The 16,225-nt window shown below is 30.4% G+C and overlaps 3 protein-coding genes and 1 non-coding gene across 4 annotated transcripts in view; 2 read left to right on the top strand and 2 right to left on the bottom strand.

Annotated features, from left to right (window-relative positions):
- LOC6045627 overlaps window positions 1–16,225 on the bottom strand; it is a 342,844-nt gene that overhangs the window by 262,408 nt on the left and 64,211 nt on the right. The gene's annotated exons all lie outside the window — the stretch shown is intronic.
- LOC6048774 overlaps window positions 1–16,225 on the top strand; it is a 307,506-nt gene that overhangs the window by 231,472 nt on the left and 59,809 nt on the right. The window lies entirely within an intron of this gene.
- Trnat-ugu lies at window positions 6,793–6,865 on the bottom strand. The gene has a single exon. It is a non-coding gene; the product is annotated as a tRNA-Thr (tRNA).
- Window positions 10,360–10,911, top strand: LOC119765528 (probable salivary secreted peptide). Its single transcript, XM_038249559.1, has 2 exons — window positions 10,360–10,617; window positions 10,677–10,911. Exons 1-2 carry the CDS (start codon window positions 10,441–10,443, stop codon window positions 10,851–10,853), a joined length of 354 nt encoding a protein of 117 aa, XP_038105487.1. The 5' UTR covers window positions 10,360–10,440; the 3' UTR covers window positions 10,854–10,911.

Here is a 16,225-nt window from a genome sequence, read left to right as displayed (position 1 = left end):
TGAATTAAATTACTAAAAACAGACCTCCCCCCTCCCCCTCATGACAGCCAACAGCAAACCCAAAAATGGTCATTAGAGACTCGACCGTAGGTGACAATTTGACGGTGTGGACAATTATCGCGATAAAACGCGATACGCGACCTTGAGTTGCGCGAACGGTGTGTGAGGGAGAAACGAAAAGGAAAAAACCTTGACTGCGTCAAGGATCGAACCCGGGACCTTCGCCAACCTCAAAATTGCGCGACGCGCGCTACGCTTTCCAGAAAAGGGCCCCAAAACTGTCAAATTACCCCAGCTAACAAGCTGATAATTGACGATTTGACGAACTGGTCGCTGCCGCCGGGACGGGATGGACTTAATCGGTCTCAATCAACCAATAGAGAGTAGCTAATCACTAATCGGACGGTGTGGTGGACACACACACATGCAAATCAAAATCTGTGTGTGGTTTTGCGGGCTGTGGGCGCACACAAGTTGGCAGAAGTAATTGATTGGCTGCACGCCGGATTAGAGCCCCGTCAATTAAAGCGATTATAACGTTGCAACAACAGTGATAGAAAAAAGAAACAACAACAGCAAATTTACACACGCACGCGAACGAAACGATGCTGATTTGTTTGATTAGTGTGTGTGTGAGAATAAATTTGTTTTGTGGTGAAATTAGGTGGTTTCGACTTTTTTTTTCCATTTGAAATGGTGATAAATTTAGGTGGTGGAAACAAAAGGGAAACTAATTTGCACGAATTATTTGATATCATCAGCGGATTTTTGTTGTTTTGTTGCTCTCTCTTGTGCTTTTGTGTGGGGATTTTAAAACACGTAAACACGTGCGTTATGGTAAACCTTTTTGGCATTCATGAAATCGCCATCTGGTAATCCGGAAAACCAAAATTGTGTTCTTTAATTGTAATTAAACCGCACCTCGTGGCAATGCATGTTTGAATTATAGAAAATTGTTTAAACATTCAATTTATAATTATATCTTTTGTTTATGCCGTTGCAAATATTTTTCAAATATTCCAATGTACAGCACCGCAAAAAAAAAATTCGACGAAAAAAAATCTCTTCAATAATTGGATATTCTGAAAACTAATGATTGCAAAAAAACCTGGGCAGCACTTTAAAAAACTTTTTGCAATTCCGTCGTGAAACTACTTACTTTTCCTGTCATTCTTAAACGACGAAATAGCCTACTTTTCTGTACCAAAAATAACAGAATCGAATAGCAACACTTTTCAAAATTAATGCTGAAAAGTTCTAGGTTGTGAAAAGTTGAACTTTTCAGCACTTGTTTCGAAAAGTAACACTTTTCAACATTTTTTTGATTTAAACGATTTATTGACAAAATACAAGAAAATTTGACTTAAAATTTCATTCAATGGGTGTTTTTAGGAATTGCAAAAAATGTTGTATGGAACTCGTTGCAAAACTTGTTTTTTTCAGCACTCGACGTATTTATCCAACTCGGTGAACCTCGTTGGATAAATGTACGACTCGTGCTGAAAAAATCCTCTTTTTGCAACTTGTTGCATAATAGTAGTTTATGCAACAAGTTTCAAAAAGAGGATTTTTTCAGCATAAGTCGTACATTTATCCAACGAGGTTCACCGAGTTGGATAAATACGACGAGTGCTTCAAAAATCAAGTTTTGCAACGGGTTCCATACAACTTTTTTTGCAATTCCGAAAAACACCCATTGAGTGAAAATTAAAGTCAAATTTCCATGTATTTCGTCAATAAATCGTTTGAATCAAAAAAATTTTGAATTTCGAAACAAGTGCTGAAAAGTTCAACTTTTCAGCACCCATTTCAGTGCTGAAAAGTAGAACTTTTCAGCATTTATTTTGAAAAGTGTTGCTATTCGATTCTGTTATGAATGGTACAGAAAAGTAGGCAATTTCGTCGTTCAAGAATGACAGAAAAAGTAAGTATTTTCACGACGGAATTGCAAAAACTACTATTTTATCATTCAAATGTTGAGACCATAGCTTGTTATTTAATTTTTTATTTTTTTTATAGAATTTAAAGAATTTAAAGAATTTAAAGAATTTAAAGAATTTAAAGAATTTAAAGAATTTAAAGAATTTAAAGAATTTAAAGAATTTAAAGAATTTAAAGAATTTAAAGAATTTAAAGAATTTAAAGAATTTAAAGAATTTAAAGAATTTAAAGAATTGAAAGAATTTAAAGAATTTAAAGAATTTAAAGAATTTAAAGAATTTAAAGAATTTAAAGAATTTAAAGAATTTAAAGAATTTAAAGAATTTAAAGAATTTAAAGAATTTAAAGAATTTAAAGAATTTAAAGAATTTAAAGAATTTAAAGAATTTAAAGAATTTAAAGAATTTAAAGAATTTAAAGAATTTAAAGAATTTAAAAATTTAAAGAATTTAAAGAATTTAAAGAATTTAAAAATTTAAAGAATTTAAAGAATTTAAAGAATTTAAAGAATTTAAAGAATTTAAAGAATTTAAAGAATTTAAAAAATTTAAAGAATTTAAAGAATTTAAAGAATTTAAAGAATTTAAAGAATTTAAAGAATTTAAAGAATTTAAAGAATTTAAAGAATTTAAAGAATTTCAAGAATTTAAAGAATTTAAAGAATTTAAAGAATTTAAAGAATTTAAAGAATTTAAAATATTTAAAGAATTTAAAGAATTTAAAGAATTTAAAGAATTTAAAGAATTTAAAGAATTTAAAGAATTTAAAGAATTTAAAGAATTTAAAGAATTTAAAGAATTTAAAGAATTTAAAGAATTTAAAGAATTTAAAGAATTTAAAGAATTTAAAGAATTTAAAGAATTTAAAGAATTTAAAGAATTTAAAGAATTTAAAGAATTTAAAGAATTTAAAGAACTTAAAGAATTTAAAGAATTTAAAGAATTTAAAGAATTTAAAGAATTTAAAGAATTTAAAGAATTTAAAGAATTTAAAGAATTTAAAGAATTTAAAGAATTTAAAGAATTTAAAGAATTTAAAGAATTTAAAGAATTTAAAGAATTTAAAGAATTTAAAGAATCTAAAGAATTTAAAGAATTTAAAGAATTTAAAGAATTTAAAGAATTTAAAGAATTTAAAGAATTTAAAGAATTTAAAGAATTTAAAGAATTTAAAGAATTTAAAGAATTTAAAGAATTTAAAGAATTTAAAGAATTTAAAGAATTTAAAGAATTTAAAGAATTTAAAGAATTTAAAGAATTTAAAGAATTTAAAGAATTTAAAGAATTTAAAGAATTTAAAGAATTTAAAGAATTTAAAGAATTTAAAGAATTTAAAGAATTTAAAGAATTTAAAGAATTTAAAGAATTTAAAGAATTTAAAGAATTTAAAGAATTTAAAGAATTTAAAGAATTTAAAAATTTAAAGAATTTAAAGAATTTAAAGAATTTAAAGAATTTAAAGAATTTAAAGAATTTAAAGAATTTAAAGAATTTAAAGAATTTAAAGAATTTAAAGAATTTAAAGAATTTAAAGAATTTAAAGAATTTAAAGAATTTAAAAAATTTAAAGAATTTAAAGAATTTAAAAAATTTAAAGAATTTAAAGAATTTTAAGAATTTAAAGAATTTTAAGAATTTAAAGAATTTTAAGAATTTAAAGAATTTTAAGAATTTAAAGAATTTAAAGAATTTTAAGAATTTGGATGTGTCTCATTTTCTGTTAGATTTTTTTTTTTTTCATAAAAGAAATAGTTTTAAAATCCTTTCCAACCATTTTTTTGATGTTTTTTTAATCAGCCAGTTTCGCCTGCCCGTAACCTTTTCCCTTAAGGGAGTAACCATCTAATTTCACGCCACAGTGACCTTCCGAATTTCTCCCATTTTTCCACGTAGCTAAACCAAAAGTCCAGCCATGCTGAACCGGCCACAAATTGAGCGGACCAAATTTAGAAACAAAAAAAGTCAAAATAACAAATCGAAATGTAAAATTTTCAAAAATAATTACCGCCAGCAATTTATAACTGCCAATTGGTTGCGGTCCAAAGTGTGGGCTGTTGGGTGGAGTCACATTGTGCCACCCACCGGGCACCACCCACCAACCGAAACAGTAGTATAAATCATATAATTAAATTATTTATGCTGACACGGGTTTTACATGACATTTTTTTAGAGTCATTTCGCGTGGTGTCGTTGTTCATATTTCGCGCGTGTGCAATTTATTGCCCCCAACGCGGCAAATCAGCAAAAAACCCGCGAAACAATTCCACACGGGAAAAAAGGTGCCTTTTTAATGAGATGGGCGGTTGTACTCCGAATGGGGGAGGCTGTGAAAAATGAATGGGAATGCATTTTTGTGTTTTCACCTTTTTGCCTCTTTTATTGTTGGGGTTGACTCGGTTTTTGTTTAGCGTGTGTAGAACAGCTGGACGCGGGATTCCGGGGCTGTCGGAATAATGGCGTTTTTTTCTAAAAAATAAACAAATCTAAAAATAATGCAAGCTTTGAATAATTACTATAAGCTGCCAGTAAAATATACATTAATCATTACGTTGGAATTATTTTAACAAAGGGTCACAAGTGTGGAACGATAAAAATGACAACTCGTAATGGAGGGTTTTGAAAAACTGTTGTGTTTCGATTGTGTTAGGTAGATTTTGTTTTAAATGGTTACAAAAAAAAATCCAGCAATTTTTTTTTTCTACAACAACTTTGAAGAATTGACAACTCTGTTTAATGTTAAAATTACTTTGATTAAAAATTAAACAACATTTTGAAGATAAATGTCATTTTTTTTATTAAAATGCTCCCAAAATTTTCTTTCTTAACATCTTTTAAAAGCAATTGACTTTTAAAAAACTGGTAGCCCTGTTACCGACCCTAGATACTTTTTTGATTCCTGAAGCTGTTTTTAAGATATTTCTGATAATTCAGGTAACCCTGGAGTGAGATAATGTCACTTTGGAGAAATTTGAATTCTGAGACTTCGTACAACGATATTTTTTAGCTTTTTTGATTTGAATGAAACTTTCAGTTAAAAGAATTTAATGTATTTTTTAGTCAAATTTTCCTGTAACGAAACGAAACTATTGGCACTACGCCCCCCGGGGCATGGCCTTCCTCTAACGTGGGATTTCTGCTCCAGCGCCTCTGACGAGACAGGAGAAACCGGGACCGACGTTTTACTTCACCATCCGATAGAAGCTCAGTGGATAAGGCGGGAATCGAACCCGCGTCTCATAGCATCATCGGGATCGGCAGCCGAAGCCGCTACCCCTGCGCCACGAGACCCACAAATTTTCCTGTATATAGAATAAATAAATTTTCAAAATTTTCAGATTTGAATGTATAGATAAAGCATGCAAAATTTCACATTGTTTGAAACGCATATTGCATATTTTAAAAATTTGAGTATCTTCAAAAAATCGGTATTTTGTGAAAATTTTAGCATTTTCAAAAAAAAAAAAAAAATCAACAATGTGAAAAACCATACAAAATGTCACTTCATACCCATTTTGCCATATTTCGGTATTTTTTTTTAAAATATATATATTTTGAAAAAAAAAACTTTGATAATGTTAAAAAGCCTACAAAATTTCGCTTCATTTTGATACCCATTCTGCAAATTTTTTAATCACTATTTAAATTTTTGAAAACCTAATCAAAAAATATTAAAAATCATTTTCACAAAATCGAGCTTGCAATCGAAAAGTACTTAACAATTTTTTTGTATAAAATGAGCCGTTACAAAATTATAGCAGTTTAGTAATAAATGTTCGATTCCTTTTCCTTTTTTTTGCATTTAAAAAATACTTTTTGAGAGAAATGCACCCCTGAAAAATATTTTTGAGAAGGTGAGAAAAATCCTACAATTTTCTCTCTGGAACCTTGCCAAATCGGGCAATTAGTTTCTAAGATACAGCCTCGCATAAAATTTGAATCGATGAAAACGATTTTTTCCAAGTGTCGCCTAACTAGCCTGTAATTTTCGCGAATGCGAATTCTCGGAAACTATTGGTTCGATTTTTTTTTAAATCAAACGTGGCTTTTGAAAACGTCTAAAAATTTAAGATATTCTTGATTTCAAAGAATAAAATTTGAATTTTTTCGTATTTCTAATGAAAAGATTTGAAAATTTTGCATAAGTTTAATTTTTTTAAACATTGAAATTAAAAAAAAACTATTTTGTGAAATTTTCAAATCTTTTCATAAGAAATATGAAAAATCAAAATTTAGTCTATAAATTTAGTTGTATTATCTATTTTTAGACTTTTTAAAAAGTAACGCTTGATTTAATTTTTGTATAATTATTTTTATTCGATGCAAGCAATGCTGAAAATAAAATCATTTTTGAAAAACAAATTTAAAAAAATTGAATTCTTAACCTTAACATATCTAATTTTAAAAGATTGATTTTTTTTTTTAAGTGTATGCTATCATAGAACATGAAAAACATTTTTGTTTACTATGATTAACTTTACTGAATTTACAGCTTTTCATGTGTGATTTTGCATATTCCACCTATATACATGTAAAATTACATTGAAAAACTGAATCATTGAACGATAATTTTTTTGAACATTCCAAATTTACAGTATAACATTTTTTTATTTAAGTATTACAATAAAATGTTTTTCAATATGGCAAACTACACAATTTTAAATAAACTTGAAATAATACTAAATAAATAAACTAAAACTAAATTCGACTTTTCTCCCTCTTCATTACAGGTACGCTCCATCATCGCATAACTCGAACGCCGTCACAACAACAACAACAATAACAACTTCAAGCAACATATTCCTCCATCGATACACAGAACTCTTCAAATTAAAAAAAGAAAACTTTCCCACCTTGCCTCCTATGAGAATCGAACTCATGACCGCTGGTTTACAAGACCAGCGCTCTGCCATCTGAGCTAAAGAGGCGGAGATAAATATAGATTGGCGCACGAGCGGACGCGTTCCCCTGCTGCGCTGCGAAAGCAAACGGATGATTGATTTTTATCTTTTGCGGGTTGAGTTGTTTTATTTACTTTTCGGTGGTTTTTTTTATCGGGTTGAGACAATTGAGCTGATTGTGCCGAAATTTGCTCCAAGATCATAACTCGTTCCGCGGCAAACCTTAACTCAACCCTCGACCTCAAAATGATATGATAACAATTAATTATTCTTAGAGTCCCTGGACACGACCCAGGGGTGAGAGAGGGTGGCATGCAATAGAAAACAGCAGCAGACTCGACCGGGATTTAGGCCACAGAAGACCGAAGCCGCCGTGCAATGTGTGCAATATAATCCGTAATATGGTCAACTCTCGTCTATCCTTGAAAGAGGGGGAGATTTTGCTGCTCTTTCCCTTCGGGCACGGGGATTTCCCGAATTGGCGGTTGTTCAACGCGCGGCCAAAATCTCTTCAGAACACACCAAGGAGGGGATAAGGTTATGAGCTGGGCGCAAGGTGGGTTTGGGGGTTGGATTTGCTTAAAATTAATTATTTACATTATTTTTTTTTATTTTAACATTTTTTTGTGGAGGCCTTTCATTGGTTTGTCATTGGTTCACCCATACAATTTTGACAGCTGTTCATACAAAAATGGTAAGTAAATTTTCGAAAATCTGTAACTTTTCGATGAATTTTATGATTAATTTGGTTTCTTCGGCAAAGTTGTAGGTGTTGATGAGGACTATTCAGGAAAAAATAGGTACACGGAAAAAAATATGTGATTTTTTAATTAACTTTTTTTTTAACAAAAAAATTGATTTCTCAAAATCCATATTTTTATTTTTTTTTATTTTTTCATGTGATTTAGAGGACAAAAATCCGCATCTTGCCCCGGTTTTGATTCGTTTAACTGCCTCGGTTAAGCACGTTTCAGTGCTTAACTGAAGCACAGAGCTTATGGGATTTTGGCTATATGAGCTTATGGGATTTTGGCTATATGGGAGACATTGGCTATAATCGTATGAAAAATCATCCAAACATAAAAATATTATAGTGTTTTGGAATCAGGATGAAGCTGCCTTCCATTGCAATTATAAAATCACAAAAATACGTGTTTTTCCTGTATTTTGAAAATGCCATGTTTCTCGAAAAAATATTCAAAATTATTTTCATTGCAACATGGGTATCAAATGATCGGAATTTTTTTATACATTTCGAATGTAATAACAACATTTTTTGAAAATACTCAAAATTTTCACAAAACTACGTATTTTCGAAAAAAAACCTAAATTTTCAGTTATTGCTACCCATTTCGTAAATACCTGAAATTTTGAGTATTTTTTCCAAAATTCGTAGTTTATGAAAAAAATAGTATTTTCAAAAAATGTTGTTATTACATTCGAAATGTATGAAAAAAAACTCCGATCATTTGATAGAAAATGAAAATGTTGAGTATTTTTTCGAAAATTTGATACCCATATCGTAAAAAACTAAAATGTTGAGTATTTTTTTTCGAAAATACGTAGTTTTGTGAAAATGTTGAGTATTTTCAAAAACTGTTATCTTTACAATAGAAATGTATGAAAAAATTTCGATCATTTGATACCCATATCGTAAAAAACTAAAATTTTGAGATTTTTTTTTAAATACGTAGTTTGTGAAAATTTTGACTTTTTTTTTAAAATATTGTTATTACATTCAAAATGTTTGAAAAAAATCCGATCATTTAATACCCACATTGCAATAAAAATAATTTTGATTTGTTTTTCGAGAAACATAGCATTTTCAAAATAGAGGAAAAAAAACGTATTTTTGTGATTTTTTATGTAATTAAAATTGCAACGGATAGCTGCCATCATCCCGATTATAGCCAAAATCTCCCATATAGCCAAAATTCCATAAGCTCTGTGCTTGAGTTATGCACGTCTCGGTTTTGCATCCCCCATATGCGGTGCTAAACTGAGGCATGACTGTACTTAAAAAATATTTTGACCTTATTTTTTATGTAAAATCGCATTTACAATCGAAAAGAGTAAAGTTTTTTCGATTAAATGCACCGTTTTCAAAAAGAAGCCTTTCAATGATAAATTTTGTCCGAAAAAATCCGTTTTTTTTACTTTTTAAAATAGTGTCCATGATTGTCCAATCCTGAAAATATTTTTTTCCGTTCAGAAAATTTCCTTAAATTTCGTCTAAGAAACATTGCAGATTGGACTTCTGGTTGCTGAGATACGGTGGCTTAAAGAAAAAAAAAAAAAACAGGAAAATTTCAATTTTCAATGTTAAAATATGAAACATTCGTGAAATTCGATCTTTTCGAAAACAATATTTCCAAAAATATTAAATCAAGACTAACATTTCAAAATGGCGTAATATTGAATGTTTGGGACTTTTGAAATGTTAGTCTTGTTTTTTTTTTTTTTTTTAATTTTGTCTTCGAAAAGATCGCTAAATTTCATAAATGTTTCATATTTTAACATTGAAAATCGTACCATTCGTTGCTGAGATATCGACATTAGAAAATGGTGAGTTGTTTGGGCGAGACTTTAAAAACTTTTTCAATTTTCCTGTTTTTAAATCTTTGCATGGCAATATCTCAGCAACTAAGGTTCATATTAACAAAATTCTAAAAGGCAAAATATAGAGAATTTTCTTAGCTTTTCAAAAATATTTTTTCAAAGGTAGGCAAACATGGGCACTAATTTAAAAACTGAATAACTGCGACTTCTTTCAAAAAAGTTACCTAAAAATGGCTATAACTTGAAAACGGTGCATTTCATCAAAATTTCACTAAAGTACTTTTTGATAGCAAATTCGATTTTACATCAAAAAATGAAGTTGAAAAATTTTTGCGACCAATATTTAGATTTTTTGAAAAAAATAGTATTGATTCAAAAAATCATAACTCGGTCAAAGATTTTTTGCCCGAAAAGTTGGCATCTGATGTTCCCTTAAACATATCAGAAAAAAATAGTGTATTTTTGCAAATCAAGTTTTAGTGACAAAAAGTGAAATTAAATATCACCAAAAAAAATTACCGTGTACCATATTTTTTCAGTGTAGTCCTTATCCATACCTACAACTTTGCCGAAGACACCAAATCGATCAAAAAATTTCTTCAAAAGATAAAGATTTTTGAATTTCCATACATCAATTTTGTATGGACAGCTGCCAAATTTGTATGGAAAATTATATGGACAAACTAATGATGCAAAAGTATTCTTTGGGCATACCGAAGGCACCAAAAATGTTTTAGCAGGATTTAAAAAATACAACAATTAAAATTAAAAAATACCGATTTCGTAGAGAATGCTCACTTATCAAAACTAGAGGAAATATCCATGAGGTGATTCTTGATAATGATTACTAACGTTTGTGAAATTCATTGAAATTTACTTACAAGTAAAATTATCGTAAATAACAAGTGATTAACACATTCTTAAAACTAATTTGCAAGGTTGACCTTCTCTAGTTGACTTTTCTTGCTATAAAATAACCATCTAACCAGCAATTAAGCATCAGTTCACTTCAAAGCCTTGCCATAACAAAAAAATTCAAAACCATGAAGTTCCTCGTACTTGTTCTCGCCACTCTGGCCCTCGCGGTTTCCGCCCAACTCCAGCACAACGGATCCTGGGGCACCCGCGGGCCGCAGGACGTTCTGCTGTTCCGCGAAAACGTCGTCGCCAAGCCCAAGTGGCTCCGGGTCAACAAAGTGGACCTCAGCTACCCGCAGAGGGTAAGACGTAAACCTTAATTTTGATTTATTTAAAAAAACAACTGCAATTCTTTAAATAGGGTCAAAACGGAGGCACCATCACCGCCATCAACGTGTACGACGGGTCCACCAACGGGAAGGGGGGCTACGCCAAGATCAAGGCCGGCGGCGTGGGCCAAAACAACGTCACCATCCGGTTCAAGTCCCAGCGGGGCAAGGCGATGAACTTTACGGTGGAGATTTACGGGCAGAAGTAAGGGGAGGGAGGTGGAAAGTGTGAAGAAAAATCCGTAAATTGATTTGTTACACAGAAAAAAAATCATGGTAATATTATATCTGGGAAGGGGTACATCTTTTATGTCAGAAAAATGGTGTAATTTTACCTCTGGAAATGTGTAATTTTACCACTTTTCTGGTGTAATGTCACTTTTTCAGTCTAAATTGAGGTAAAATTACATCATAAAAGAGGTAATATTCAACCTTCCAAAATTAAAGCTTCCAAATTTACATTATTTTTTTCTGTGTACATTATTAAAGTTTGTACATCAGTAAAGTTTTTTTTACAATAATAAGAATTCATAAAATCTAAAATTTGACAAAACAAATTTTGAGCAGAAAAAATAGTGGACCTATGCATCGAAATTTTAATAAAACTTCAAAATATTTTTTTAATTGTTTCAATCATAATCAAAGTTATTACCAACTCAGGGAAATTCATTGTAATTTGTTTTCTAATGATTGCCCATCAAATTTTATTAAACTGCTGAAGTTTTTTGAAAAAAAAAAATCCCATGATTTTTTGAGCCAAATGTAGAACGCCAAATCAATATAATTATAGAAACTCATTGCTGAAAGACAACTATTTGAACATCAATTTGTTGTTGTTAAGTCTCATTTTTTTGTAAAAACACAGTTAAAAAAAGTTGCAAAATCATTTAGTTACTATTACTTACTATTTGTTTGCACAAAAATTTAAATAAAAAGCATTTCAGTATTTTTTTAATTTAAATTTTTGGGCAAAACATAGTTAAATCAACACCTTCAATTTTATGACTAAACATTTTTAACTGTGTAATCCAGATTGTTTCCAATCATTTTAAGTTTAAATATTTATTAAAAAAAATATTTAGCAGAGCAAATCTTCATAACAATATGGTTAAACTGTTAAAGTAATTATATTCTAACAGAATATGTAATTTCACAAAAAAAAAAAAAATACGAAAATTCACTCAAAGGGTGTCATTGCAATTGTTAGAAAATTCATATCAATTTGAAGTGACGAATGATCTTTCTTGGTTAGAGTCACGTTAATAAAATAAACAACAACATATTTTTTAAATGTTAATTACCAATAATTTCTGTTCATGAATAAATACAAAATTTAAAAGAGCACTAAAAATTTAAATACTTGATACACATTGATTTATTTCCAGAAATGAGAAGGTAAAAAAATCCAACACACGGGAAAAAGTTTTCTTGAAATCGTGAATTTCATACCACGAGAACAAATTTTTTGAACTATTTTTGAGCAGCAGACGTGAATAAATATTAATTACTTGCCATGACCAGTTACACCCGTAATCTTGAATAAAGCTCATGATTTTAATGGTTTAAAAAAAAAAACATAATTACGATCGAAAAAATATTCAACGTGAATTGCATGAGCATGAGCATGAGAGACCACCCATGGTTGTCCTTCTCCGTTGCTGAACAGGACCATAATATCCCATCAGCACAACCGGTCACACGCTTCAACGATCAAATGATGTTTCCCTTATCAACAGCATGCATGAATGCGCTGAAAAGATAAAACATCACGATCATCAAAACTAGAGCCGGTGCGAATAGGAAACAGTCGTTGGCCACCAACGGCGCCCGCCATGTCAGTTTGTAGATCTCGAGGAATGGGACGGGAATGTTAGTTAGCACAGGCTGCTACCAAGGGTGGGTTCTATACGATATCCACACCCCGCGTGTGCCGGAAAACTACTTCTACTTGGGATTTTGTTAGTGGGTAAGGGTAATGGCCAGGATTCAACATAGAGGATGATGATGCGACCCAATAATCAATAAATTTTGTTTAATGGTGTGATGTATTATGCATTCTCAAGGCAAACAGTCGGAGTATGCGGATGAGACTATTCCCGGTTATTTGGTGTTGAGTTTAGCATAGGGGAAAGTGGGGCAAGTGTAACAAGCTAAGGAAATGCTCGTTAAAACCCATTAAAATGTTAAAACATCTGCCGGATTTTATCATAATCATCTTATTTCAGGTCTTGACTAAGACTTTGATAGAACAAATTTTGAAAAAATCCTGTTTTTCAATGTTAAAAATTGATTTTAAAATTTTTGATTTTCCGTACGTTCTACTCAACTAGTGGGGCAAGACGAACAACCCGTTGGGGCAAGAGGAACAATGCATGAAAGAACATGTTAATTTGCTAACAAGTGAACTGCTATCACTTTGAAACATCAGATTAGGATGTATTTGAAACGTTTCTTTCTTTTTTAGGTTAAATAATAATATTTTACTAAAAATTTGATCGCTCTTACGAAAAAAATAATTACTTAGATGATAAATAGTAAATTTTCATAGTATCACTTTATTTTGTGTGGAAATTTTTTTTAACAATTGTTTATCAGTTTTTAAGAACTTTTTTGTATTTATTTCCCAATAAAATATGTTGCTGCAGCAATTCGTATTTTTTTCCATACTAAAAATTCATATGGTACACTTGCCCCACCTGAACAAGATTTTTTAAAAGCTCTCAACAAAAATAACCAAAAGTCAAATCATACTTTCTAATAGGTGCAAATCATTGGTAGGGACACTACTGATCTAGGAAAAATTGCATTTTGATAAAATGAGCCTTAAAACGAACCCTAAGCCTTATTTTGTACTTCCCAAATATTATAAGAAAACAAAGGTTTTTAAAAACTTCATTAAATCTTATGCCCCGTGGCGTTTACGTTGTTTTGGCGGTTATGTGGTAGTAGAATCAGCTGATTGCATTGCTAGCAACAATTCCTCATACTGGAAATAATCAAAATTGTAAAAATTACGGCCGTACGAGCGATTGTTCCTCTTGCCCCATATGGTCGTCTTGCCCCACCTTCCCCTAAATGATTTAATCTTAGACAGCCGGCTGTGGAAAGATAAAACCAACTAAAATGCGAAAACGCACGAAAAAATATTCAACGTGGATTTCGTAAAATCGTAAATGTTATTATTGATTTTTAAAACCGAAAAAAATCCACGACTTCATGAATACAAATCATAAAATCATGAATTTAATTCACGTTCACGAGAATTAGTTATTTTTTTTTTTTAGAAAATGCACGCTCAAATTAATGGAATCTAAACTAACATTTCAAAGGGGTGTAAAATTGAATGTTTGGCCCTTTTGAAATGTTAGTCTTGATTCCAAAATTTTCAAAATATTCTATTTCAAAAAGATCATAAAATTTCACAAATGTTTCATTTTTCAACATTGAAAATTGGACCATTAGTTAATATTTTAAGGAATGGACAATCATGGACACTATTTTAAAAAAAAGAAACAAAAAACGGGATTTTTTAGGAACTAAACATTAAAGTGGTTGAATCTTAAAAATGATGCACTTGATCAAAAAAAAAATGTAAATACTTTAATCTTAACAAAATTGATGAAAAATACTCAGCACTCTATTTTTTCCCAAAAAAACATTTTTTTTTTTAAATTATAGCTCATCGGCAAATTTTTGTCCATGGCTTTGGCTCAAAAGTTGCAGTTTTATGTTTCCTAAACACATCAAAAAAATTCAAAATTGCCGAAGACTTGGTGTTGATCAGAAAATTCCTCCAAAAGTTACCACTTTTCAAATATTTAGGTACCATTTTTGAATAGACCAAAATGGGTGAAAGTGAACCATAGACACAAAATGGCTTCTTTGGTCATAGGGAAGAACTGGCCAAAGTTTGAACCAAATCAAAAAATTAAAAAAAAAACATTTTCGGTTTGCTAGGTAAAACTCTTCAGAAATAAGTTAATACTTACTATTTTAACAACTAGAATTTAAACATAAGCAAAAGAATGCTCCCATCTTCAGATTTACAAGAAGTGTTGATTCTCCTTTTTTTTAAAGGGATAAGGGAAATTCTCAACGGTTACCTAAAAAAGTGAACGCCTAAAGTAGGACGGCTTTTGATTGGGTCTTGGATACGCACTAAGCAAGCGTTGCGATCATAGATGTTAAAGCAATGTTTAAAAACTCAAAATAATACAAAAAAGTTAATACAAAAATACTAGGAAAATATTAAATTTAAGTGAACAAATTGGTTTTGATAGACACAAATTTTAAAATTTTACAAACTTTCATTATTTTAAGCCCACCTTGCCACCTTCGCGTCCTTCTCCACGCAGCGACCTGCAACACCGTTCACTTCGGACTCCGGTATCAAAGAACCTACATCGACTCCCCCTCCCGTTTGCCGGAATGACCGCGATTCTTGGCCCGGAATCCGTCGTCGTCGTGGGGTTGAGAGCGCGCGTTCGCAATCCCCGTTCAAGTGTACATTTGTCACCTCTTCAATTAGCATCCCCTACTCCCCCTCCTCCCACAAAGACCGTCGCGACAGCGGAGAAATTCGATGCCTCGGCCACTCAGATCAGAGGTTGGTTCCTTGGTGCAGTGTAGACCTCTCTACCAGGGAGGAGACTAATGGCAAATGGCGTATTTTGGCCGCCACCGACTCGACCGCACTATTGAATCAATTGCAATTTACATACTGGCTGGTTGGCTCGCCACGTGGTCGACACACGTGCGAGTTTTGCGGATTTCTCCCGTGTGACGTGACGGAGATTTCGATGAGAAGTGGCGGCCGCCTGCACCTTGCCCGAGTGGAACCCAATTAAGGGATGTTTGGAAAAAATAGTTCATAAACCTTGAAGAATTTTTGGATTTTTTTTTTAATTTTTAAAATTTATGGAACTCAATTCTTTGTATTTTTAGGGCTTTCAAAATAATAACAAACTTCAAAATTGATAATTTTTTAAGTTTAGAATTTTTATGATTCCGAAATAAAAAAAAAATTAATTATTATATTATTTTAGAATTTTTAAAATATTTAAAACTTAGATATTTTAGAAATTTAAAAAACTAAACAATTTTGAAAAATTTTCAAAGTTTCGAAATTTTAAAAAATTTAAATATTAAGAATTTTTCGAATGTTAAGAATCGTTAATTTTTTTAGAATTTAAGAAATTTTTAAAATCGTTCGATTCTTTTTTAATTATTCGAATTTTTGTTAAATTTTTTACACTTTTTGACTTTTTTTTTTTAATTTTTTGAATTTTTCGATTTTTTTGATTTTTTTTAATTTGATAAATTTTTCGATTTTTTCAAATTAAAAAAAATTAATGAATTTAAATAATTTAAACAATTTAAAGCATTTAAAGAATTTAAAGAATTCAAAGAATTCAAAGAATTTAAAGAATTTAAAGAATTTAAAGAATTTAAAGAATTAAAGAATTTAAAGAATTTAAAGAATTTAAAGAATTTAAAGAATTTAAAGAATTTAAAGAATTTAAAGAATTTAAAGAATTTAAAGAATTTAAAGAATTTAAAGAATTTAAAGAATTTAAAGAAT

Source organism: Culex quinquefasciatus, chromosome 1 (genome assembly GCF_015732765.1).
Source record: "Culex quinquefasciatus strain JHB chromosome 1, VPISU_Cqui_1.0_pri_paternal, whole genome shotgun sequence".
Taxonomy (NCBI): Eukaryota; Metazoa; Arthropoda; class Insecta; order Diptera; family Culicidae; genus Culex; species Culex quinquefasciatus.
Note: the sequence above shows the minus strand (reverse complement) of the source record. Positions and strands in the feature narration are given on the sequence as shown.

Coding starts and splice junctions, on each gene's coding strand:
- LOC119765528 (XM_038249559.1), top strand. CDS start 10,441: ATGAAGTTCCTCGTACTTGTTCTCGCCACTCTGGCCCTCGCGGTTTCC. Junction 10,618..10,676: donor ACCTCAGCTACCCGCAGAGG/GTAAGACGTAAA, acceptor TTCTTTAAATAG/GGTCAAAACGGAGGCACCAT.